At 32.2% G+C, this 26,016-nt stretch overlaps 4 protein-coding genes across 11 annotated transcripts; 1 reads left to right on the top strand and 3 right to left on the bottom strand.

Annotated features, from left to right (window-relative positions):
- Positions 1 to 381: 381 nt before the first annotated feature.
- On the bottom strand, positions 382 to 1,978 carry LOC112751971 (light-harvesting complex-like protein OHP2, chloroplastic). The gene is made up of 2 exons (XM_025801318.3): positions 1,366 to 1,978; positions 382 to 660 (listed from the first exon to the last, which is right to left on the bottom strand). Exons 1-2 carry the CDS (start codon positions 1,776 to 1,778, stop codon positions 546 to 548), a joined length of 528 nt encoding a protein of 175 aa, XP_025657103.1. The 5' UTR covers positions 1,779 to 1,978; the 3' UTR covers positions 382 to 545.
- Positions 1,979 to 2,242: 264 nt separating this feature from the next.
- LOC112751970 (uncharacterized) lies at positions 2,243 to 4,810 on the bottom strand. Of its 2 annotated transcripts, none has more exons than XM_025801317.2 (3): positions 4,569 to 4,810; positions 2,949 to 3,574; positions 2,243 to 2,618 (listed from the first exon to the last, which is right to left on the bottom strand). In XM_025801317.2, the coding sequence occupies exons 2-3, from the start codon at positions 3,491 to 3,493 to the stop codon at positions 2,549 to 2,551; spliced, it is 615 nt and encodes a 204-aa protein (XP_025657102.1). In that variant the 5' UTR covers positions 3,494 to 3,574; positions 4,569 to 4,810; the 3' UTR covers positions 2,243 to 2,548. The 2 variants fall into 2 exon arrangements, with proteins under 2 accessions (XP_025657102.1, XP_072074306.1); XM_072218205.1 differs by having other exon boundaries at positions 2,949 to 3,946; positions 4,569 to 4,785.
- Positions 4,811 to 6,606: 1,796 nt separating this feature from the next.
- Positions 6,607 to 10,605, top strand: LOC112751974 (UDP-rhamnose/UDP-galactose transporter 6). Of its 2 annotated transcripts, none has more exons than XM_025801325.3 (6): positions 6,607 to 6,836; positions 8,296 to 8,541; positions 8,658 to 8,842; positions 8,918 to 9,118; positions 9,372 to 9,533; positions 9,938 to 10,605. In XM_025801325.3, exons 2-6 carry the CDS (start codon positions 8,412 to 8,414, stop codon positions 10,226 to 10,228), a joined length of 969 nt encoding a protein of 322 aa, XP_025657110.1. In that variant the 5' UTR covers positions 6,607 to 6,836; positions 8,296 to 8,411; the 3' UTR covers positions 10,229 to 10,605. The 2 variants fall into 2 exon arrangements, with proteins under 2 accessions (XP_025657110.1, XP_029148590.1); XM_029292757.2 differs by having other exon boundaries at positions 6,756 to 7,043.
- A 654-nt stretch (positions 10,606 to 11,259) lies between these two features.
- Positions 11,260 to 17,848, bottom strand: LOC112751973 (protein GIGANTEA). Of its 6 annotated transcripts, none has more exons than XM_025801322.3 (15): positions 17,571 to 17,848; positions 16,871 to 17,121; positions 16,467 to 16,538; positions 16,327 to 16,381; positions 16,058 to 16,200; positions 15,606 to 15,862; positions 15,311 to 15,369; positions 14,863 to 15,103; positions 14,627 to 14,777; positions 14,305 to 14,514; positions 12,660 to 14,195; positions 12,497 to 12,565; positions 12,142 to 12,360; positions 11,969 to 12,061; positions 11,260 to 11,741 (listed from the first exon to the last, which is right to left on the bottom strand). In XM_025801322.3, the coding sequence occupies exons 2-15, from the start codon at positions 16,955 to 16,957 to the stop codon at positions 11,451 to 11,453; spliced, it is 3,483 nt and encodes a 1,160-aa protein (XP_025657107.1). In that variant the 5' UTR covers positions 16,958 to 17,121; positions 17,571 to 17,848; the 3' UTR covers positions 11,260 to 11,450. The 6 variants fall into 6 exon arrangements, with proteins under 6 accessions (XP_025657107.1, XP_029148588.1, XP_029148589.1 ...); XM_029292755.2 differs by having other exon boundaries at positions 16,871 to 17,014; positions 17,571 to 17,834; XM_029292756.2 differs by having other exon boundaries at positions 16,129 to 16,200; positions 16,871 to 17,079; positions 17,571 to 17,834.
- Between the last annotated feature and the right edge of the window lie 8,168 nt (positions 17,849 to 26,016).

Here is a 26,016-nt window from a genome sequence, read left to right on the forward strand (position 1 = left end):
TGAATTCACAAGTTTTATTAAAGTTTGCATGTCTAATAATATGTTTATATTTTTGTAATTAATTCTAACTTTAGCTTTCAACCTTTTTTATGTATCTTATTATAGACTTATTGTAACTAACACCAACTTCTATATCTTTTATTTTAATTTCTTTTATTCTCTTTTTCATTTTCTAGTGATCCTTTTTATTCCTTGGATATGCAATGAAAAAAAAAATTGATTAAAAAATAATTTTTAATTAAAAAATAATCTTTTGTTGGATTAAGTGCTTACATGTCTCTTGTTACTTGAACCTATTGACCATTATTAGCCTATTGTATTAATTGTACATTTAAATTTGTATAACCCTACTATCATTCACCATAACAGCAACAATAAAGGTTTGTGAAAGCTATAACTGGATCAGATGATGGAAATTGGTGTCAGATATAAAACTAAAACCATAATACAAAAATTAAACTAATTGCTATAAACTCAACATTGTTACACCAAGGATACAAGAAACCACATGCACAATCTTTTATATATTTAAGAGAATTATTATGTCATTCCAAATCCAGTATCCCAAAATTCGAGAGTAGGATCTTTACTTGATCAACAAAGTCTGATCCTGTTGCATACTCTGTTAGCAACCCTACAGCAAAACCAAACATTGCCCATCTGTACAAAACAAGTAAAATTCCGCGTTAAAAGTCAAAACGTTTGGAGAAGGATATTGATATAAAAGCCTAAAAGGTAGTCTGATGCACAAGCATTTCGCATTAAAGCAGGATCCGGAGAAGAGTCGCACCCGAAAGGTGTAATGTAGGCAGTCTAACCAGATAATTATATCGGTTGCTGATCTGATGGCTTGAACCCGAAAGATATCAATATAGAAACAGGAAAAATATATTTATCTTGGGACAGAATTTATAATCTTATGTTCACTGTAGAATTGGACAGACAAAGGAAATGGATCCTCTCCAGTTTTTTCAACACTTGAGAAAATGTAGTGTGATCTCTCACTGTTAACTTTATAAGTGGGGGCAAAATTAAATATGAGAGAAAGAGCAATGAAGGGTGAAAAATCACAATTGACACCATCCAGTATTTTCTTCACTTGAGAGGATCCATTTCCGACAGACAAAACTTATTTTTATTTTATTTTATCACTTTCAATAATATCGGTATCTCTGTTATTTCTAAGGTTTAAACAAGAGGATTTCATGAAACTAAATTAGTATTTCCTCAATTCATACAATTCAATTATGGCAAGACAATTGTAAAAAGATTCTAAGCTAAAACCCCTGGAATAATGCAATTAATATAAAGCAGAAACATAGATTAACTCCAGTTTTATTTGTGTCAAAAAGTAAAACACTTTACCTTCCATTGTTGATCTCATTCTTGCCAATGAAGCCAAAAGCAGGACCCTGGTCTGCTTCATCAAGCTTCTTCTGTTTGAAATATTCCTGCAACTCCTTAGCCTTTTGCCTCTGAAACTCTAATGTAACAACATTCTTATCATCAACAACGACATAAGAAGAAGCCGGTTTATTTGGGGAAGGAGGTGATGGCTTCAAGGGCTGCGGCGGAGAACCACCACTAGAAGGTTCTTCTCTCACAGGTGGAGCCACTGGTCTTCTTAGAGGACCTTCAGCCTGAGAATTCCTTATGGTAAAAACATTATAATAAGGCTTATACCTCAAAGAATGTGATGAAGTTGTTGTAGAACTGCAACATGGAGAGGAGGAACATGTGGAGATTTTGATGCTTGGAATTGTGGTTGTCACAGACATAATATTTCTTTCTTTCTTTTTCTTTTTTTTTTTTTCTTTTTCTTGATGCTACCAACTATGAAGAGAATTTTATATTTTGTTTTCTCTTAGTTTCTTGTATTGAGTCTTATTTGGACATTGTGGTGTGGTGTGATCAAAATCAGGAAACAAGGTAGGTGTGTGGATAAGGTATGGCCAAGTTTCAAATTGAAAGTGGTTCCAGTTAAGTGAAGTTGTGTAAGTGTCTTAACCACTTGAAACTGACCAACAATGTCTTTTATGCTTACTTCACTATCAACCATTGGATTTTGGCTGCTTTATATCAACTAGAATAAAAGGGATAATTCTCACTCTTAATATTTTTTTAAATTTTTGGTTGGGAGAACTCTGGGTACGGTTATTCTTTTTGGACCACAATTTCAAACTTAGTATGTTCAGATCAAGGACTAACCTAGCATTAAATATATAAATTTAATGAATATGCAAAAAAAATATCAGATTGAATTTTGTTAATCCATATAAAAATAGGACAATGAAAACAGCACAAAAATAATTAATCAAAAGGAAATGAATTCACACAACAAAGATTATTATACAATAAATTGATGGAAAGCAGAGGAACAAAATTGAAGGCTGCAAGGCAATCACAGGCTCAAAAGGTAAGGTCGCTAAGGTGAGAGATGGTGGTGTGAATGTGAATGACCAAAAAATCTTTGCTCCTTTGACCTCAGATTGAGTGATGCAAAGTGTTAGGAATGAATGACTTGATGCTTCATTCGCGGGATCCCAATTTACATGATAGCACAGGAACAAGTTCTTTCATTCCCATCATCATATTCATCAATTGATCCATCCACTTCACTGCAGTTGAATAAAACAAGGGACAGATACACATACAAGGAAAGAAGATTAGAAACTTCCATTGCAAAGCTCATACAACACTTGACAAAAAGAATTTAAGATGGCTATGATAATTTGTAGTGAGATACTCAATAGCAATTCGCAAATATCAATTGGGAAGATGTAACTTCGTTAAAAACTCCAAAGCTTCAGGAGTTTCTAATGGAAAAGTCTAATACACCATAAAAAACCTTCTAATTCTTATAATTGAACATGGATATCGAGAACCAACCAAGAATACATTAGCAAGAAACAGAAATGGTTGATAAAGAAAATAAAAGATTCAAATACCTGGGCTCAAATTCCCGTATTTCGACAAGCTCACTGCCACAAACATCTGTCCACTGCACTTTCCTTCCCTCTGTTTGATCAGGAGCATCACTCCCCTTTCCACCTAATGCCTCATGTTCATTAGCAGTCTCAAGAGGATCTGGTTTATGATTCTGTGGCCTTCGTAAGCTACTTTTAAGTGCAACCTTTCTATTGTCATTATCTACATTAGCAGAAGGATCTGTGCCATCGTCAGGAACCAGTGGCCCTGGTGACACATTATGTTGTTGGGCAGGGCCAACTTTAAGATGAGATGGAGTGTCAAGTCCTGCGGAAGCGCGACCAAAGCAAACAAAGGAAGCGCAACCGCGGGAGAGGCGGTTCTTTTTGGAAGCCAGCTGGAGCTCAGGTTCAGATTCTTGGTCTACCAACTGATACTGGTTCCACGGCAAAACTGTCCTAGATTTATCATCACTCCTCTGGCCCAAGAGGAGAAGGCTCAGGCCCTTACTATACCCCGAAGCTGAAGAAGAGAAGAATCCTCCTCCTTCTACTGCCAATAACATCAGTTCTTCTCATCAGCGCACCAGGACAATTTCTATATATGGCTCCCTACTCTCTGAAGAACCAAAATCACAATTCACAACCTTCCACACAAAAAGTGATTAAATGTCAGCATGATCATGACTTCCGATGCAGTCAAAAATTTTAATCTAGTTATACTCTATAGCAAGTTATAATAATATTTTCCATTCCACATATCAATTTCAATTATTAAAAGAGAATATGCCTTGTTGAACAAATTCAATTTGGCATGACAACAAAGATGCATAACAGTGAAGACATAGCTTTGGAACAACTTAAGACAAAGACGAACACAGTACTAAAACCACTTTAAGACTTCCCTATGTTTCTTGATGCTCCAATAATGTGTTGAAACTGTTGAGCCTAAGCTCAAATTAAATAGCTACAGCAACAAAGGAGTTAAGCTTTTTGTCTTTGCCAAAATCATCAAAGCCCTTCAAAACCATTATATAAACAAATTCAAGGCAAAATCTTAACTCAATCAATAATTCTAATCACTACAACTTCCACTGAATTATAAATCCAATAACATACATTAGAGTGGGGGAGGAGAATAAAATAAAATAAAAATAATTTTTTTTCGAATCTCTAACAATTCCTATTGATTCTCACAAAAGAGAAAAAAAAAAAATATTAATTAAAAACCATATGGAGAAATGGCAAATAAAGAAGATCTCTGTTTCAAGGCAATTTTAGCATCCTAGCATGCAACTTTTTTCTCTATACACATACAACACAATTTCACTAAAAAATAAATAAATTCGAAGCTAGATTAGCTAAAATTGAAAACGAAAACCGAAAAGAAAAATCAAAAGTTAAATGTAAATGCAGAGAGAAAAACAAAATCAGAAACACAGACACGAAGCTCAAATCATAGAACTCAGATAAAATCTCAAAGCAAAAATGATTTCGATTACTTCGTTAAATTCCACACTCAAAGAGGCACCAACTAACAAGTGAGATTTCACAGTACCGGTTTCCTTCAAATTTTCTCGAGAAACAAACGGAAAAATAAAATAAAATTTGAAAATGGAGGAAGAAGAAAACTGACAGTACCAAAAAGTGAAAGCAGTGTCGTCGGCGAATCAGAAACGACGGAGATAACCGGCTGTGGCGGCGCGTGGAATCGGCGGCTGAAGCATATCCGATCGGAAGAAAAGTTGTGGCAGCTCGCAAGTGATGCTATTGAAGAATGAAGAAAAGAGGAATAATAATAAATAAATAAATAAATAATGCTAAAAAGAAAAAGAAAAAAAAAAGAAAATGATAATTTAATTTATTTTATTTTAGTAAGGTCCGTATTATTTAAAAAGAGGATCGATATAAAGATAGTGACACAAGGGCGCATGATAGTGATGGGACCGCATAAATAATTAAATTATTAATACATTTTTTTTAACGCACTCTGAGGAAAACAATAAAATATTATCCATAAACTAAAATAGTAACAAATTCATTTGTATTTTCTCAGACTCAATTTTTTTTCTTATTAACATTTTCTCGTTATTAATTTTATTATAAAATTCTTTCTCTTTTGGTGAATTTATAAAATGTTTACTTAGAAGAAATAACTAAAATTAATTATGAAAATTTTAAAATGACATATATCAAATAAGAATATGAAAAAGAGAATAGTTTGAGATATTTACACATCTGTACTTAATAATGCTAAATAAAATTCTAAAGAATCACTAAAAATTTTTTCTTAAAATATAAAGAATGTTTGAAATAAAATACCCATTTAATTTTGAATAATAGCAAGTGATTAATTTTTTTCAACTAATATTAGTTCATTTTTTTAAATTATTTTTTTTATTTTAAATTTTAAATCATAATCTTTTTAACTTTAAATTTTAAATTATAAACCTAAACACTTAAAATTAGTTTTTTTTTTTTATATATTTTTTTCTTTAATTTTAAGAGAACCAGACAAATATGTAGGTAGCTGTCGCTAAGGTTAAATCAATGTTTGTGTTTTTACTAAAGATATGAGACTCGAACCTGCAACCTCTTAATTGAGTATGGAGAGACTATGCCATTTGAGCTATTACTCATTGGCAAATCAATGTTCGTTTACTAAAAAGAAATTGAATGGTTTAAGAAATAAGATGTGATTGATGGCAAGTGTTTTGGTGGTAATTGCAAAGTTTATATCATAAACGCAATTACACAAACGTTTACTCCTCAAATTACTTTTTCTTAACCAAAAAAGAGGCTTACAATCTTCTTTACCCACCATTTTGCTGTCGGTAAATAATCTCTACATGTTGATTGATGCAAATTGAAGATGGAAGGTAATTGTAAATTATAGGATTTGTAGAAAATATCTATTGAATTAGTATACTAATATTTTTGTTTGATTAACTTGAAAATTTTGGGGTGTTTTGACATTTTTTCCTACTAAAATTGAAGGGTCTTGGGAGTCCTTTGGGAACCAAAAAAAAAAATAATAATAATAATAGCAAGTATCTAAAATTATATTTTCTTAAGAAATGGGATCAATAGAGCACAAACAAAATAAATCTAAGCATTTTGATGAAGATAGGAGTTAATATTCGTAATAGTAACTTACTTTGGAATTGTATTGGGAAAAAAAGCCATTTTAAATTCAAACAAAACCTAATTAAAGATACTTTAAAATAAATTAGCCATATATATATATATATACACACACACATACACACATACACACAAAAATCAAAAATTAAAAATTACATAAAATAATATATATGTTTATGCATAAATAAATAATAAATAATTTATTAGTTAAATTTGTTGCATGCAAATAGCATTTTTCATATACGTATAAAGGAAAACAAATTAGGCATCTATGCTATTTTACTTGGAGACTTTTTCAAACTTCATGAAACTTCAGCCAAGTTACATCTAGTTAGTAAAGTTTTAGTAATAGAACTTTAACAAGAAAAAAAAAAACTAACTTTTATGTTATTTTTATAATTAATAAAATTATAAAATTATATTAAATGATTATCCAACATAATTTTCAATTTTCCTGAAAGTTCTACTATGTTATTGAATTAAACTCTTATTATTATTATTATTATTATATCACAAAAAAAAATAACTAGTTATTAATTAATTAATTAATTAATTCACCAAAAAAATGTTAGGTTCTGGTTATGGAAGTGGGTCATGTTGAAGAATGCAGAGCGCGTGCCACTCCTACTGCGGAAAAAAAAAAGTTTTAAACTTCCATTTTCATTCACGTTCTCAACTCATCACATAAACCTTAACCGGAATCAAAATCCACTCTCTTTTCTCTTCCATTTCATCATCGCTACCATACTGCTACTTCCATTCGCAGTAAGTTCCTCTTTCTCTTTTAATCTTCCCTTTTTTAAAAAAAAAAAAAATCCTTTTTAGTTTTTGGCCATCATATTCGCATCCCCACCAAAAGGGTCACTTGAAGTTGTGATCTTTTTACTTACTGTTGTTATACTCATTCAAATTGAGTTACAAGTTTCTCAATTGATGCTGGCGGAGAAATAAACTAATCTTGGTGCATACGAGGTTGCTCCTTCGCTGATCTCTTACTTTTGAGCTGGTTTTCAATGCTGTTCTTCTGGATCTGAGACCCCTTTTTGGATCTGTTTGTGATGGATGTGGAAAAAGTGTGGTTTTTTTTTTCCCCCTTCTGGTGTGCAATAGAGTTCAAAGGTGTTTTGCATTGTGAAATCTCCTTATGGGGCTCTTTGATTGACTGGAATTTCAGTTCTCTTTGGACTGATACTGGCTGATGTCAATGCAGCCAAAAGTGATCAATGGATTTTATTTCTTTATTTGTTGCTTTTGCTTTTTGATATGCATCATTCACTTAGTACATGGAAGTTACAATTGTAGTTAAGATGGTTTAGTCTTCAAAGTTTCATGAATGAAATTGAATATATTGGTTTCTTGCAGATCTGATGGTAATTTTGAGTAATAAAGTTGCTTTTTTATGGAGTTTTGAATGTTGATCTAAATCAGAATATCATGATAGGCTGAACTGAAGGCCATACTATCTGGATTAGTTTTAAGGATATGGTTTATTTCGGCATTGACTTAGTCTTAGCTCATGCTATTCTTTTGGGAATCATAGGCTGGCTGATATATAAGTATAGTTTTTCTACATGGCATTCATTTATTGGGGTAGTGGCTGAAAGAAAGTCCCTTGAGCAAAAGAACACACTTGAGAGATGAGAAAATGGATGTGTGATAGTAGCTAACACAGTATGGCTGCATTTGGTAAACATCTCAGAAAGAATATAGAAATAGGCTAATCATATTTGTTCTGCGACAAAAGCCGGGGGAATAGGAAGAGAGATGCAGTTTTCCTGTCTATCTTCACCATGGTCTCGGTGTCCATTTTTTGTGGAGACTCTAACCAAACACAACCTAAAGGCGTTGAAAGAATATAAGCTTGGCTGTTTAGTTTTACTTTTAAACCCTAAAATAGCCGATGGTAGTTTTCAAGTCTTGATTGTATCAGATGCATATCATCATTGTAGTTTACAAATGTCAGTTAATCCTGTTATTCCTAGTGCTTGCTTCTCATTCTTATTATCTACATTCAACTTTCCATGAAAATTTGCCTTTCCTCATGACTTGGACAAAGCAAATTGCACAGATGCTAGATGTATCCAGGAATTGTTTGTTTCTAAATTCATAGATGCATAATACTGCCAGCATATCTATTCTTTTGTTTCCCAGCTTATGATTGATGCAATTGCATTGGAATAATTATATTAGGTCTGAGAATATGTTGACCTTCCTTTTTTACCAGGCTTCTTTGTTTGTTAAGTGACTTGACTGGGGCGATGCACATCATTTAGTTTGGATGGTATGTTATGGAGATTAGTTAGAAAAGGCCAGTGATAAAGTTTTTAGATCAGCAAAAACATGGCTCCAACTAGCAAGGCTGAAAAAAAGGCTGCAGCAGATGCAGCTGCATGGATGTTCAATGTTGTCACTTCTGTTGGAGTTATCATTGTAAACAAAGCTTTGATGGCCACTTACGGATTCAGTTTTGGTAAATTATCTTCCACCCCCCCCCCCCAAAAAAAAAAAACAGATGACTGTGTATGTCATCATCCGGTTACGTCAACACTATTTTATTCTAATACAATTTGTCTATGCTGCATACAGCTACTACGTTAACAGGTCTGCACTTTGTTACTACAACTTTGATGACGCTCATACTAAGGATAATGGGATATGTCCAGCCCTCTCATTTACCCTTGCCAGAGCTTCTGAAATTTGTTCTATTTGCTAACTTCTCTATTGTCGGAATGAACGTTAGTTTAATGTGGAACTCGGTTGGATTCTATCAAGTGAGTTGGGCTTAGCTTTAGCTAGTGATCCATTAATGCCTTCAGAAGTTATATTTATTTTTTAACCATTGGCAGATTGCTAAGTTGAGTATGATCCCTGTATCCTGCCTATTGGAAGTTGTTTTTGACAAGATTCGGTATTCAAGACACACGAAACTGAGCATATGTGTTGTTCTTTTGGGAGTTGGTGTTTGCACTGTGACTGATGTGAGTGTGAACACAAAAGGATTCATTGCTGCCTTTATAGCAGTGTGGAGCACTTCTTTGCAACAATATGTACGTACCACATTCCTCTTTATGATGTGAACTCTATATTGAATTTTAATGGCATATTTAGCTAAATTGTTGTCTGTTATGTTTCTGTTCCCTTACAAATTCCTTTTTCTTATCATTCTGTTATGGAGATCATTTTCATGTTTCAACCAGCTTTTTACTCCTGTCTTCTATGTATTGGCATGTCGTTATCTGAAGTTTCTTCCTAATATTTTGTGCTTGGTACTCATGGAATTTCAAAATGTACTATGTGCAGTATGTTCATTTTCTTCAACGGAAGTATTCGTTAAGTTCTTTCAACCTATTGGGACACACAGCACCTGCACAGGCTGCATCGCTACTGTTAATAGGACCTATACTAGATTATTGGTTAACAAGCCAACGAGTCGATAAATATGACTACAACACTACTTCTTTGGTAAGTACTTGATAATAAACTAAATATTGAGCCTAAAGCTAAATCATGTTTAATTTTTTTATGAGGAAGTGAGTAAATGAATTTGTAGATTTACATTATGGTATGATATGAAAGGCTTTTGTTTGCGTATGCGTCTCTAGCTCTCTGTAAATGACTTACTGAGACATTGTTCATTCCTTTAGATAGGTAATCGCCTTTTTGGTTACAATCACTTGTGCATAGAAAGTCTAACCAGAAGAGTATGTCATCAACCGAAGCAAAATTTGATTATTAATGGCAAAGCTGAAACACATTTTGGCAAATAAAATTAATTAGGGTGAAAATCGAAGACACTTGTTACTTTCACTATTGTTCTCATGTTGGTTAACATTTTTGTAATGCTTCTCTGGCTTTGTTTCTGGCAGATGTTCATAATTTTGTCATGCACTATTGCTGTTGGTACCAATCTCAGCCAATTCATCTGCATTGGAAGATTCACTGCCGTCTCTTTTCAAGTACTGGGACATATGAAGACAATCCTTGTTCTAATCATGGGATTCTTCTTCTTTGGGAAGGAGGGTCTTAATCTCCAAGTTGTTCTTGGGATGATCATAGCTGTGGTTGGAATGATTTGGTATGGCAACGCGTCATCGAAGCCCGGCGGAAAGGAACGTAGGAGTCACTCCCTTCCTACCAGCAAAACAGAAACAAGATAGTTTGACATCATTCACTAATTTTGGTGTTTTAGTGGTTTCATATTCAAAAGTTGAGCTTACAAAAGATTAGTCGATATTAGGAAAGTATTCTTAATTATTTGAAAGTATAAACTTCATTGGTTCCAATTGCCTCCAACCACATTGTAATTCTTAAATATTTGATTTCTTGTTTTGGATTCCGAGGTATATTGGATGTCTCCTTATAGGTCTTGGTTCTTGGAAAAAGAATTTCATCTTTACCATAATTAGAAGAATATATTTATATTCTTTCATGACAAATCATTTGTAATATGTACTTTGATAGTGTGCATTTTTGAGATTGGTTTTGTGATTCATTTATGAAGAAGCACATGAAGGCATGTGAAGATATCATAAAAGCTTCTTATCTTTGAAGAGCTGGATATGGTTTTGTTTACTCCTCAAAGTTGATGGAAGACTATAAAATTGTGACAAAGGTGTTATTTGGTTACTCATAAAAATACATAGCTTATTTTAGGATAAAAATAAGATATTCATTTTAGGACAAATTTATTCAATTTATTTTTCTCTACTAAAAACTGGGAATAATAAGAGATAAAAACACTATTTTTATCTTGAATTTATTGTCTATGTATTTTTTGTCAACATTTATGCCACACTTAACTTAGGTGAATATGGACATAAGTTAAATGTGATAAAGAAGAATATGCTTAGCAACTAAACACATATGAACAAAATAAAAAATAAGAAAAGTTAGAATAGCACCTATTATTAAGAAAATGATAAAACCTCATCTCAAGAAATTTGGACATGCAAGAATTAAAAAAAAAAAGACCATGCATGAAATGGTAAAAAAAAAAATTTATATATAAACAATTTCACTGTAAGTATAATACATAATATCTCAATAACATCACATAATATCTCAATGACATCGTTTGATCTATGTAGTCAATCCTACCTATTGGGATAAGACTTTGTCGTTATTGTCATCGTCTTGTTTCATTGTTGAATTTTTTATCAACACTCAATACCACCAAATAGAACAAAAGTTTTGGACAATTATATGCAGATATCATTCCATGAAAGTTTAGCCGAAAGGAAAGGGGAATTAAAATAAGGTTCAATCATTTGGAAATCATTTTTTAAGTACCTAAAGAATACATTCAGTTTGTTTCTACATGTAGTCACGATCAAAGGGGATAAAGAAAAAATTTCATATCCAAGATGGTTCCATTTCTTTTCATATGGAAATGGTACATCCAAGTTCTTTTGCAGCAAGATCAAGGAACTCAATAGACAATCCATGTGAAATTCGACTCTGAGCTTCCCATTTCAAGCATTTTTCTATGTCAGCATGCCAGTCAATGACATCTAAGTTGAAGTACTGATTGTGGATGCCATTTTTCCTTGGAGGGTTAGCAGTTGATCTGACTGAGCCGTTGTGCAAGATGTCGCGAAGAACCGACGTGCTCAAAGCGCGGACATGTGCACTTGGATTAGACAGGCATCTGATTGTAGACGGTAAGCGACACTGCATGTGTATGTACAAAGATCTTGGTTAACCAGCAATCCATGCAACTTGAAATTGAGCACATAACAATGCAAAAAAAGCTTTAGAGCCGAAAACTTCGACGAAACTTGATCGCGAAGCAACATGGTTTTGTCTTGTCTAGAACCAGATTTTTCCAATGTTTAAAACCAACACTTGTTCAATATTACCTAATTAGAAGATCCAATGAGAGAGGTAAGTTTGTTTACCTTTAACAGGTTTGAAAGGCCATCAGCCACCACCAATCCGGTGTCTCCTAACTCGAGCACTGGCTGCAATGCTCTAGCTGTTGCTTCCAATAGCTGGCCAGTTTATCAAAAGTTGGAAAGTGAGTTCAAATGACAATGGAAATGCACAAACAGCATATGTTGCAACTTGTTACCTTCAATTGTGGTAATGTGCAATCTTCTCCATCTACCAGCATCCCATCTGTGGCTCGTAGCAGTAAATCCGATGCACTCGCCACAATCACCAAGGATTCTATGCTGTCATGGTTCCTCATGAGTTCCACTATCAACTTTACAATTCGCTGATTAACTCTCCACATCTTCTGACCTTGATCATCATCTTTCGCAATCCACGGCTGCAATTCCCTCTCCGCCTGACAAGAAACAAGTCCAGGGAAGCGAACATACAAATGCAATATTAAAAGGTAACAACAGCAATCTCCATAAATCAAGCTTATTTGGAAATGTAGGCAATAGAATACAAGTTTCACAAGAAGGATGAAATTGGACCTGAAGAACTATTGCTGTAGCCGCTTTCGTTGGAGATGCCGATACAACATTACATAATGCATCAACCACCTACATAACACAAAATCACATAATGGTTAAATGTTAGACATTTTGAGTGGAAATTGGGAATACAATTTAGTCTTATATGTGTAATATATAGTACCTGTCTCCACCCCTGTTGAGCAGAAGTGCTTTCGGCGCAAGGTTGAGTCTCGGGAGATGCAATCAACTTGTGCCATAGTAGTGACACCACAGAGAAACAAAATTGTTGTTCCTCTGCCAACATGGATCTCAGAAAAATTTGTGTACTGCAACTGAATCCTATATGCCTGTCCGTTGTAAGAAAGTTGGCAAGGTCAGAAGCATCTAATGGCAAACTTGCAACACCTTTTCCCAAGGTAGATCCTGATGATTCTTTTTGATATGATGTATTCTCGGATTTTTGTCGAAGTTCTGAAGGAGCTGAATCCATTGAAGAGGATATAGATGTCCTCCGCGGATCAAAGGAGCTACTAGTTTCGCAATGATTTTGCCTCTTAATATCAAGTGAATCTTTACAATTAGGAATATGAACTAAGGTTGCTCCCAATGGCTCTGCCTTGTTAACTATCGACGCGACGGCTTTGCTGTGAATATCTATGAGATTATACAATGATGATGCCCGGGAGTGAATTTCATGGTCCCATTTGCAACGCATCAAAACGGAAAGAGCATGCATGCAGGCTTTTGACCTTCTAAATAGCTCAGAAATATGTGCAGCAACCATTGCCGCCGCAACTATTTCATTGGAGCTGTAACTCCAAGGGGTGCCAACAGAAGATGGCTTCAATGAAAATAAGGCCTCTAGAATTGCTAAAATTCTGTGAGTATGCCGTATGGCCGAATCTATGCCGGTCTGAAACTCATCAGAAGATCCCTGCATTTTCGCCGGCTTGGCTATATCTTGCACATTATTTACAACCGAATTGTCGGCCCCACGTGGAACCAAGGGGAACAACTGAAGCTCACAGGCAAGAGCACAAACTGCAGCCAGAACATAAGAATCAAAAGCCGCCACCGGACCTTGCTTCTTCTTTCTCCTATTCTTTGTTTCTTTCTGACTTTCAGATATTGCTTGTAAATCCTCAATGATTTCCTCAGCTGAATAATTATCTTCACCTCTTGGCTTCTTGCTACCATTGAATTGAGCTTCATGACTAACACAAACTGTTAACACAACAAATAATAGGCGCGAAGAAAGGTCTACCGACGCGCATGATTCCAAGAAAAGCGAATGAACCATAGTCCTTAGTTCAGCCACTGCAAGGTTCTTGGAGGCAGACCCCACACCAAAATGGTACCTACTTTTTCTGTTTTGTTCACCAGTGGACTCCATTGGAAATGTCCTCTGAAGAATAGCTTCAACTGTAGCAACAAATATTTTCATGAGACATGCTTCGGAAGGGCTTCCACGGGGAAGATACTCCAGAACCTTAAGTAGAGGTATGTACAAATTCCATGAGAGTATCGGAGGTTGCAGTGGGGATGCAACCACAATCTCTGGAAGATCAACTGCCGAAGAATTCAAGGGAATAAGGCCATAAGCTGCTTCCCAAATGGTGCAAATTCTCCATTCAACCTCTGGACCATGGGCACAAAGCATTGATGCAATGCCTTGGGCCGTAGCATCAACTGTAGCTTCAGCTGCAAGAGCTTCAATCTGATAAGCAATGCAAATTGAAGATCTTAAGTATGCATAAAGAGTGTATTCTACACTCTATACCGAATGAGAAAAAGAAAAGGAGGTAACTTATGAAGATGAAAACAACCTGCTTTCTGTAGGAAGAAATATATCCGCCCATCGGTTCATGCTGAACTTCCACGCCGTCAACTTGCCGAAGTGGCGGAAAAAGTAATGCAGGCTGTGAAAGTATACGGAAAAGCAAAGCCGCAGCAGCATCAGCAGCTACACCAGCTCTCATGGACATTGCAGTCCCTATGGCGCGCAAGAAATGAAAATGCATCCAATTCCTTGGAAGCTAAGTTACCATTTAAGGAGAGAAAGAACTGGTTAGTTCATTTCACAGCTTTCACATAGTTTTCAATTAGAAGTGGAATTCTATGTGTGTGTGTCAACATTATAGAGCTTACCCTTATTCCAGAAGCAAAATCTTCAGCAGCTCGAAGAAGCTCTACAAGTTGAACAGCCGCATCTAGTGCATCTGGAGCCCATGACGGCGGTGCTTCTAGGAGCCCAAGAAGAAGCCTTTGCGTGGCACTTGGAGTGGCAATGGCATAATATCTACATAATCATAAAAATTTGCTAAGGCAGATGCTTCCATGAACAACAAAAATGACAAGGAAGCTATCAAGTGAAGAATAATAACCTATGAAATAATCGTGCATATGGTTCTAGTGCCGGTAATCCAGCAACAAGATGCTCATCCAAAGCTGTAGTAGGTGGAGGAAGTAGAAGTGCAGGGACAGCAACAGCAGTTAAAGTAGCAGTCTCATAGCGAGCAACTTCATCATCACAAACACTTAATATAACACCGGCACCATTGGCAACCGCCCATCTCGGAGTCGAAGGCATGAGCTGAGGATGCTTCCCGGAACCACGGGAAGAAGCTACAATGAAGAGAAATCACAATTTAGAACAACACTTCTATGAAGTGAGAGATTCCTCTTCATTATAAGTTTCTTTTTTTGTTAGTGAATCAAAATCATAAACAAAGTTTATACTTGTTCAATGCTAACTAATTGGAAATGCAAGACCAAATTCTTAACTGTTATGTCGAATTCTAGATTAGAAATCAAGTGTAACATATAGCATACCACTTGTAGGCGGCTTGAGTTCACCTCCGGCAGCATATTTCCCCATTACACCACTGCACCTGTTAATACATGGCAATGATCCACTGACTTAAGCAAACATTAAATCGAGCCAAGGACAACCAACTTAGTTCAACTATATATGTAAACCAAGAGAAATAGTCACTTTTTTCACCATTATAAAGCCTCTTCCAATCACAAAAGCAATTTTGTATACAGCAAAGTCAATTCAAACACAAACTGGGAGAAGAATAAAAAGAAACCACATATGAATTTGTGCTTAAAATATTATACTTACCATCGGAAATAGTCGCTTCTAATACCTAAAGGCGCAGCCAGCAATATATCAGTTATCCAAGGGGACAAGGGCCTTATAGGTTTCCTCTCTTGCTGTGACAATGTATTATGACCAGTTTCCTTTCCAACAGAATCACTAGTTGATCCATGGCTCCTGCTAGCACCAATTCTTTCCGTTTTGTATATGGGGCGATTATAATGAGTTAAGATACGCAAAATTTCACCACATGCCAGAGCCCATTGTTCTGAGTATTCGTTCTGTAAAATTAAGACAGCAAAAAAGAAACAAAAAGGTTGATGGTGAACATCTTTGCAAATACTGAAGCTGATTGAATAATATAGTAAGAAGCAGTCCGAAGATTCTAAACATAACAGTTTTGTGACATGATTAATTTGCGGCTGCATTGTACAAACCAGAAACTTAGCTTGTGAGTATAAGCCAAGGGATTATACCTCACTTTTTGGGCAGACTAAAGATATGAAAGAAGCAAATGGAGGACTAGTCTTATCATAGACTAGCGTACCATCTATAATACATGAAATAATTGGAAGCACAACCGCATGCCCATGCTCCGGATGATGAAGAACAAGTACAGCTGGATGCACATGTCAAAACATAAACAAGGAATTATTCATGCAAGAAATAATCATCTATTCATTTTAACAATATTGTTGTCATGCCAACCATAATTTTTAAAACCAATGAGTTAAAGGATAAATACCTAAAACATCATCAAAAAGGAGTGTTTCCTTAGACGGATAACGATTGCGGATCAACTGTCAAAGCAATAGAGACCAGTGAGTAATACACACACATCAAAGGTTTATCCATAAATATAGGTAGAAAGTGCATAAATCATACCTCAGCAATATCATCTGGAAATTGTTCCGATGTAAATTGACAGAAATACTCTACATAAGCAGCAATTTGATCCTACGAAAAGCCAGATTAACATGTCAAAAAACTCAAGAAAAGGGAAGAAAAATGATGAGCTATCATAAGCTATAATATTGTTTATATTGTCTTAGACTTAAAATTGTTCACAACTAGATTCTAGAAATAATTTTAGTACTAAATATTCGAGATGAAAGTTGAGCATAAATAGTCCTTACTTCTGAAATATCACTCATTTTAGAAACTTGGTACATTCATAATTCATGTTCCTTGATATAACTTGTATATGGATACATTGAATTGGTAACATATCGAATTTCCAAAGTGACAGATATTTCGAAATGGAGGAGTAATAATTATTAAGATGGTACCTTTCGCTGTTGTTCATCTAAAGGGGGTGGCCAGAACAATGAGGAAAACTGAAGACGATCAATCCACCTTTCACTGGCACCAGCCATTGAAGTAGAAATCTATTCTCAAAGTTTGAAGGTATTCTCTTTCTGCTTCTAGTATCACTAATACAAATTCCAGCCAAAATCGGCTACCAATCAAGAATTAAAATATCGTAATTCAACATCCCCTGTTTACCATGCCAACATATTTTTCCTTTAAGTGTCCATCACTGAGAATTCAGTGCAACATCAATATGATGAGCAAAAAGTAGAATCAAATAAAAACATAATAATTAAAAAAAAAAAACACTTTTTTATGTTTCTTTCAAATTGAATGAGAGATTAAAATAATGAAAAACTAGAGAAAATTCTGAAACAGAGTAATGCCAAACAGAATAGAGCATTAATGAGACCGAAACTTTCAAGGTTTATCATTCAATTTCCTTTGACATCAAACTGTTCATCTAATTTCCATAATTTGGTTAAAAAAATGAAAATCAAATTCAGAGAAAACTAATGCTCAAATATCTTTAAAAAAAATATCAGATTCACACCAGATATTTTTTTCTTTTAAAAAAAAAAAAGCAGTTCAGAAATCAACACAGATACTAAGAACTGAAATGGAAGAAAACCCAAATTATTAAAAAAAAAGTGCAGAAAAGAAATTCAAACTATATACCTGATCACTTCTATGTACTGAACAGGACTGATTTCTTAAGAAACAGAGATTCGAATTCAGCAGGTGGAATTTTGCAGCTGCAAAAATTGGATTTTGGCTTTGATTTCTTGGACCCTTTTATGAAAATATTTCATGGAAGATAAAAAGGGAAATACTTGAGAAGTTGGTAATGGATGGCAGCTTATGGTTTGTGTGAGCGAGGGAGAGAGAATGGAAAACAGAGGCTGTGAGAAGAGAAGATCTTTTAAGAGTTCTTAGAAGCTTAGATTTTGTTGCACACGTGGCAATGATATTTTCCTCATGCCTCATACCCACTGTTTGCCACGTCATCTTTCTCCACAGTGCCATGTATCATCCATCTTCTCTTTTACATGCATGCATGAATTCTTAACATCATCATGTGCCTCCAACATTTTTATTCATCTCTTCTAAAATTATAAAATATTACACGTATTCACATGTTTTCTTATTTAATTCTTTATGATATTTATATAACACTGCAATGTATTTTGTAAAAGTATTAGCACAAGACCTGTGCAATGCATGGATTAAAAATTTCTGTTTTTTTGTTTTGATTTTTTTTTAATCTTTTTGAATTGTTATTTTGTATGTTAGTAAAAATATTTTTGTTGTTTAATTTTTTAACTAAAGATAAAAAATTTATTTATTCTATTACTATTTAAAATATATAAATATTCTTTCTTAATTTTTCATAGTTTACAAAAAAAATTTTAATTAAGACTAAATTTATACTTTTTTTTTTAAATATTCACTTTGAATATTAACATACCATTTTGTTAGAATATAATTAGGATCAACTACTTTTAATTATATTCTAACACGTTTGATGAACACATTTTAAAATTGGCTAAAAAATCCTGATTCATAATATATTGTATCTTGTTTAATTTCATAAATTATGTAATAACAAATATAATTTAAAAGAAGATGGTATTTTATAATATTATTGAAGTATGATGTATTTAATTTTGACGTAGAAAATATAAATTAGACCATTAAATTTATTATTTAAGTACATTTTAATTTTAGTTAGATTTGTATACTCACTTAAATCAGACTTTTAGATTTTTTTTTCTTTAATAAATCTGAGTTTCAGATTTCTATAGAAATTAAAAAAAAAAAAAGTCAAATCGAAAGCTTTGATTTGCATTTTTTAATTTAAAAAAATCATATTAATAAAAAATATATTCACCATTCCATAATGCTGGATAACACGTCAAAAGTTTTCATTACTAAAAAAACCAGACTTTATATGACACAACATTTAAATTATTTAATTTCTTTTGTAAAAGTATAATATACTGAAGAAACAAGTATATTAATAATTATCTCATGATTATGTCCACATTTCTGATTCGAATCTCCGGATACAGGATATTTGGTCGGTTGGTAGGTGGCATTTGGATACTCTTTATTCTCCTTTATCTCAAAATCTGAAAGATAATATTCTCTCTTACAATCCAGATGAACAAGCAGGTCCGGAAGTGGGTTGGTATTGGAGTGGGTCTGCTGCCAAAGTCTATGACTCACGCAATGGTTACTTGTGGTTGTGTAAGCAGCTGTTTGGTTGGGAGGAGAGGGAGAATTGGCTTTGGCTTTGGCGTCAGCTTGTTCCGGAAAAGCATAAATTTTTGGCTTGGTTGTGTCTTAAGGAGGCTCTTCCTACTGCAAGTTTCCGCTTTAGAAGAGGGATGTCGTCATCGGATATGTGTCCAAGATGTCTTTCTAGCCAGGAATCGGTTATACATTGTATTCGGGATTGTCCAAAAGCTCAGCTTGTCTGGCAAAGGTTGGATATTCCTTGTCATCCTTTGGATTTGAAGAACTGGTTCTTGTATCATAGCAGAGAGCACCCGTTCAAGTTCTTTTCGGGACTTTGGTGGATATGGCGAGCAAGGAATAACGACATCTTTAATCCCCATGAAACTTGGCCTCCGGAAAAAGTCATTTGTCTGGCATTAACTTCAGAAAAGGAGCTTAGAAATATTTTTGAATTACAACGTATGTCCCTTCCCTCTACTCTAAATGGTTTTTGGAATCCCCCATCCATTGGTACTTTTAAGATTAATTGTGATGCTAGTTATTTTGGTTCGGGTGATAGTGTTGGTTTTGCTTGTGTTATTAGAGATTGTAATGGGAGCTGGCAAAGGGGGTGTTTGGGAATGATTGAGAGTAATAGTATTCTTCAAGGAGAATTGTTTGCTATTTGGAGAGGATATCTCTTAGCTTGGGATGTGGGTCAACGAGATGTTATTTGTGAGACAGATTGTGTGGAAGCATTTAATCTTGTTACTCAAGATGGTTTTGGGTTTATTGATCCACTGGTGCTCAAAATAAGAGATATCATGCATTGGAATTGGCGTGTTGACTTTCGTTTGATTATGAGAGATGCAAACACGGTGGCAGATACTATGGCAAAGATGGCGATGAAGTTACAACTTTCGCATGTGGAGCTTCTTTCACCTTGGGAGGAGTTTAAGAGTAGTCTTAAACGGGACTGTCCCTCTATTTAAGCAGTTCCTTGTTTTATTTTTTTTGTTTTTCTTTGTTTAATTTATTTCAGTCACCAAAAAAAAAATAATTGTCTCATGATGTTTATATTTAAAGAATCATATAGCTTTTAAAATATTTATGAAGATCTTTGAAATATTAAGTAATAAAATAAAATTATCATGGTCTTTAAATTAAAAAAAAAAAGGTTTATTTTTAAATTGATAAACTATTAACAAGATAATTATCCCTTTTAAAGTTTTAATATTTCGTAACATAGACAAATTTCGACAAACAATGCAAGCTATATTGAAAGTTGAGTGAGGTCTCATCCATTTGTGCTTCAAAAAGCTTAAATGAATTAAGAATAAAAATCCAATTTTCTTTAATTATCTGTGTACGTAATATCACAAATTGTTCTTTGATGAGCTGTGCTTGAACATACGTTCCTTTTTTGCTAAAATTTAGGCACACACCTCACTCATGAAAATTGTTTTTAATATATATATAAAATATAAATAAATCGACCTTCAAATATTGTTTAAATTGAGGATTCAGAACGTGTTTTGTGGTTAAATTTTACCGAAATTTTTTGTTGCATTTAGAATTAGAACGTGCTTTCTGCTTTGGATTGATGTCACTGGATTTTAGAACTTGAGTACCACACTATATAAACTTTTCTTTTGGACCTCTTTTGGGCTAAAATAAAATCTTAATTTTAACTTTGTAATTCAATCTGAAACACTTGGCGCAAATTAATTTTAATATGGAACCAAAGTTGGTGCTGGACGGCGTTATGGAGAGGAGGAGAACTTTACATTCGTATGGTGTTAATTTACATACAAATCGGACCGAGGGAGTTGTCTTGGTCAAATCGGACCGTGCGAGTTGCTCAATCTATATCCAAAACTTCGTTAACAAAGAAAACGGACCATGCGATTACCTTAAAGTTATATAAAAAAATTTTGTTCACGTACAAGTCGCAGGGTCCGATTTGCTTAATGTTATTTTCGTTCCTTCTCTACATGCAAAACGGACCCTCCGATTTGCTCAAAAAAATTTTAAAAAGTAAATCGTTGGGTCCGATTTCTTCTCACCATCTCTGAACAAAAAACCTGCCCCACATATTGGTATAGCTCATCCTCATCCCATAACCCGACAAAGCACACCCCGTTCTTTCATAACAAAAAAAATCAGCCAACACTTGGATTGAAGTTTTTTTTTCTAAACTTAAATTTTATTTTAATTATTAATTAGCACCATAATCCCATAAAAATATTTAATAGAATTTCTAAAATTGATCATAACTAATATTTTTCCCTTGGTGTGAAATTGAATCTATAATTTAATAATTAGCTATTAGTCAAACCATTTTAGTTTCAGACTTTCAGATATTCTTTTTTATTTAATTTTCACTCTCTTTTTTCAAATGAGAAAGTATAGGGAGAACATTTTTATTAAAATTTGATCAGTACTTAATCAGTAAAAAAATGAGTAATTCTACACTATTAGATAAAATCTCATATTATTAAAATTATTAATAATAACTAATTGATTATTATAAATCATAAAATTTGCTGATCCTAACATTCTTCTTTTTAAATACCACTTAAAAATAATTTATTCTTAAGTCTTAACGCCTCCAATAAAAAAGTGTTTTCATAAATGTTTTTATTTATCACTTTTTCAATTTTTTTTTCTCTATCCAAACAATAAGTGGTTACGTTGACAGAAGTCAACAAGATTGTGAGCATGTCGAAAATATCTTGTGTGGTTGGTATAAAATAGCATAGCCCAAGATATTTTGATGATGGCCAAATGGATCAGAGTTCAATTAACTAGATCAACCACTTGATATTAGGTGCTCCAATCACATGTTAGCATCTGATATTGTGTCTTTAATTAAACACCATTTCTTTTTCTTCTTTTTTTTTTCTCTTAAAAAAAATTATTGCCACCTACCATTTTGTTTGGATGCATTGGAAGAAAGAAAATAAGAAAAAAAAATTTTTGTGTTGTTTAAATGAATGAAAAATAGATGAAAAAAATAGAAAAATTTTTTTATTTGAATGAAAAAAAATTATACCCAAATAAAATTATAATAATATTCTTGTCTATAGGCTATATTATATATAAATTATAATATATTAATGTATTTAAATCATTTTTCGAATAAAAAAAAGTAATTTCAATTGTATTTTAAGATTTTAACATATTACTTTGTTAACAGTAATATTGTTTTGAATTTATGCATTACTATTATCTTTTAAACGTCATAAATAAAAAGATGTATTATTATTTTTTAAATATATACAAATAAATAATTTTATAAAAAAATAATAAAAATTAGTCCTAAGTTACTTCATTAATCTCTTAAACTTAATCATATTTAATAAAAAGTTTCACTAAATCGTCTTACAAAATAAAATATTAACATCATAAGTGGCTAGTATTTTTTTATTATTTCATGCGATGAAAAATCATATACAATTTTTGTGAACATATAACAAAACATCAAAAGAGTAAGAATGATCAGAACTCCAAGAGAGTATTATTTTATCACCACACACCAATTTTAAAAAAGATAATTTTTTATAGTCAAAGTTATCAGCATACGCCTATTTCCAAAAAATTAATTCTACACATCTTCAAAAAAAATTTTCCAATTAAAAATAGTAACACATGATCGATTTCTGTTTGTACTAAGTGGTGTACTCGTTATTTCCAAACATTTTTAAGTATTGTGATTTCTGCACAAGCATATACAATAAATATAAATTCAATCCCGCTATACTTTTCCATATAAATTAACACAAAGATCAGAATTGATTGAAATATACTATTTTGTCAATATTTTTCTATTCAAACAACCAATCAATCTCAGAGTATCAACAAAAAGTAATTTTTAACTATGTATTAACATAAATAAAACAGAAAATCCAATGTTTTTCAAAAAAGTCCTTCTCAAAAACTACATATCCAATCTATTTTCACTTTATGCCAATTCAACTATGACATATCTAGTATCTACTACCAATTTAATTCAAATACTGAAAATGTTTAATTCCTGATAAAATTGTGAAAGAATAAGAAAAGAAGAGAGAAAAAATATTATACTTTATATTTTTTTATTGATTGAATTGAATTGAATTGAATTGTATTGAAGTAAAGTGTAGGATAAAACTAAATATATAATTATGAAAAAGGACTTGTTTAAAAGTAGAGAAAAAAAATCAATTATTTTTTCACTATAAAGATAACAATCATCTAAGAAATATAAAATTATAATAACTTCTCAGTTGAAAAACGAAAGAAATTGGCAAGCTATGTGCAATGATAATTTTCTCATTTTGATTTAGGATAAACTATGAAAACAACTAAAAAATGATTCACTTTTGTCTTGAGGAAGAAGAGATAAAGTTGCGATGGAGCTATCACGACGATAATGATGATGTGGTGGTGTTGCGGACGATGATGGTGAAGCGATGGCATTGTTGACAACAACGATAAAACTGAAAAAAGAGGAGATGTATTTTGATAAGTGAAATTAGAGATTTTACTTTCTCCATTAAACCAAAAATAAATTTATATTTTTATCATTGTTTATACTTTTTCTATCGGTTTTAATCTTATGTTCGAAAAAAAAAATTTAAATAGCTCTATATCACTTTTTTATTTTCCTCTCAATTTTCTATCTTAATACAACAATGAAAAAGTTCATTTTCTATTTATTTTTCATCCCTATATTTTTTTTTCTACTTAATTTCCTTTAAACCAAACACTGTATAAAAGAAAAGGCAATGCGTCTTATTACTACGTACCTTCCCATATGTGGTCCCACTTGCATCCCAACGTGCCATTCATGTTCATGCAATTTTCTGACCTAACGAGTCTTAATTTTTATTATTTTAGTTATTTAAATTTAAAATTTATTATATTAATTTTTAAAATTTAGTTCCAGACATTATATTAATTTTTAGACTGTTTTCGACGTTGAATCATTAACAAATGAATACTAAGTTTTAATTTGTCATGATAGATATAAAATTAAATGACATTATTTCATTTTGACGTTTAAATAAAATAAAAATAAAAATTATTTTAGAGAATAAAAAAATAATACTATTATTTACACATCATATAAATTTTTATTTATCTTTTTATTGTTTTGTTTAAGTGTTAAAACAATACAATACCATTTATTTATGTCTAGTGTAATAAGCTATAACTAAGTTAGTATTTTATTTGCTAATTCAATGTTAAAAAATATCCAAAAACTAATATAATTTTCAGAACTAAATCTCAAAAATTAATATAATAAATTTTGAATTTATGACTATAAATTTAAATGATTGCTGTGAGAATTTAATCGTCTTAATTTACATGCACGCTCTGCCTTAGTATAGATTTGTGATTGATTTTAGATATTATATTATTTTTAATACGTTTGACATTGTATTTTTATTTTTAATATGTTTATTTTTAAAATTTTCTAAAAAAATGAAGTAAAAGAAAAAATAAAATAAGAAACCTAACACATCATTAGTTCTCTCTTACTAATTAAATATAGAGTAAAAATATAATTCTTCTTGTTAAAATATTAAATATATTATTAGCTACACATATTTATTAACATATATATATATATATATATATATATATTATTCCTTTTTAATATATATGTATAAAATCTTTAATTTGATGATGTTATGTGATGGCAAGCTAGAATGACTATGGATCATGGTTTGCATCATCAACCCCACTAATAAGATATTTTAAGAACTAATTATTCATCTTAATATGATGATTTTGATTGAGGAAATTTCTAGAGAGATTACAAGAATTTTTTGACTATCGATGAGAAGAAGCAAGGACCCTTCGGAGCCACATAATAACCAAAAGCAAATAACATAATCGGCACACGTGTCAATTGCAATAATAATGTCACAGAACAAAGTAATAATTAACTTGCACGGTTTTAAGATGAAACAAAATAAGATAATGAGAGAGGTTGAATAATGTAGCATCGTGTTACAATGACATTGGTTCAAGTTCAACCAGTTAATGCACATCGATATCATCGTGGTCACTTTTTTTTTGTGGGTCGGTGGTTGATGCATATTATTGTTATTATATTATAAAATAAAGGTTTTGGACGGCTCATCATACAAAAGTTATATAGAACAAAAACCTTTACGATGTTTATGTTTGACTTGCTTTCTATTAATTAAATTAAATATATGCATATACATTATTAATATATAATTATGTCCAAAACCAATCATTTTTGTTTTTACAACTTTGTTAGCCAACTAAGCTCTTTTTACTTTTGTTTATACATTAATATATAATTTGCTTTTATTGGTATTAAAAAAAAACAATGGTTTGTTGGATGATCCAGTTTGTTCTATTTTTCTGTGTTGAGCTTTGTCTTCAAAAAAAACAAAGAAGTATCACATAAATATTAAAATTATTACGTAATTCATTTTCTTATTTATTAATTTGTATAATAATAATAAAAAAATATATTTTAAAAGTAAATAAGTTATATACTAAATTTATATATATATATATATATATAAAAGAAAAGAAAAAATATATAATTTCAGTCTTTAATATATTAAAAAAGACTTTAATTTGATAGTGATTATATTATAGAACAAGTCTAACTAAGAGAAAAAGCGACATAGAAAGTTTAGAAACTACTATATATAGAGAGGATTCAAGTAAAAGGAAAAGGTTTAACACCCAAGACTTTAATTTGATAGTGATTATATTATAGAACAAGTCCAACTAAGAGAAAAAGCGACATAGAGAGTTTAGAAACTACTATATATAGAGAGGATTCAAGTAAAAGGAAAAGATTTAACACCCAAAAGAAAGTGTATTAATCCAAAGATGCTATGAAAGGTAAAAAAAAAAATTTTAAATAAAA

This window comes from Arachis hypogaea, chromosome 15, assembly GCF_003086295.3.
Source record: "Arachis hypogaea cultivar Tifrunner chromosome 15, arahy.Tifrunner.gnm2.J5K5, whole genome shotgun sequence".
Classification (NCBI taxonomy): Eukaryota; Viridiplantae; Streptophyta; class Magnoliopsida; order Fabales; family Fabaceae; genus Arachis; species Arachis hypogaea.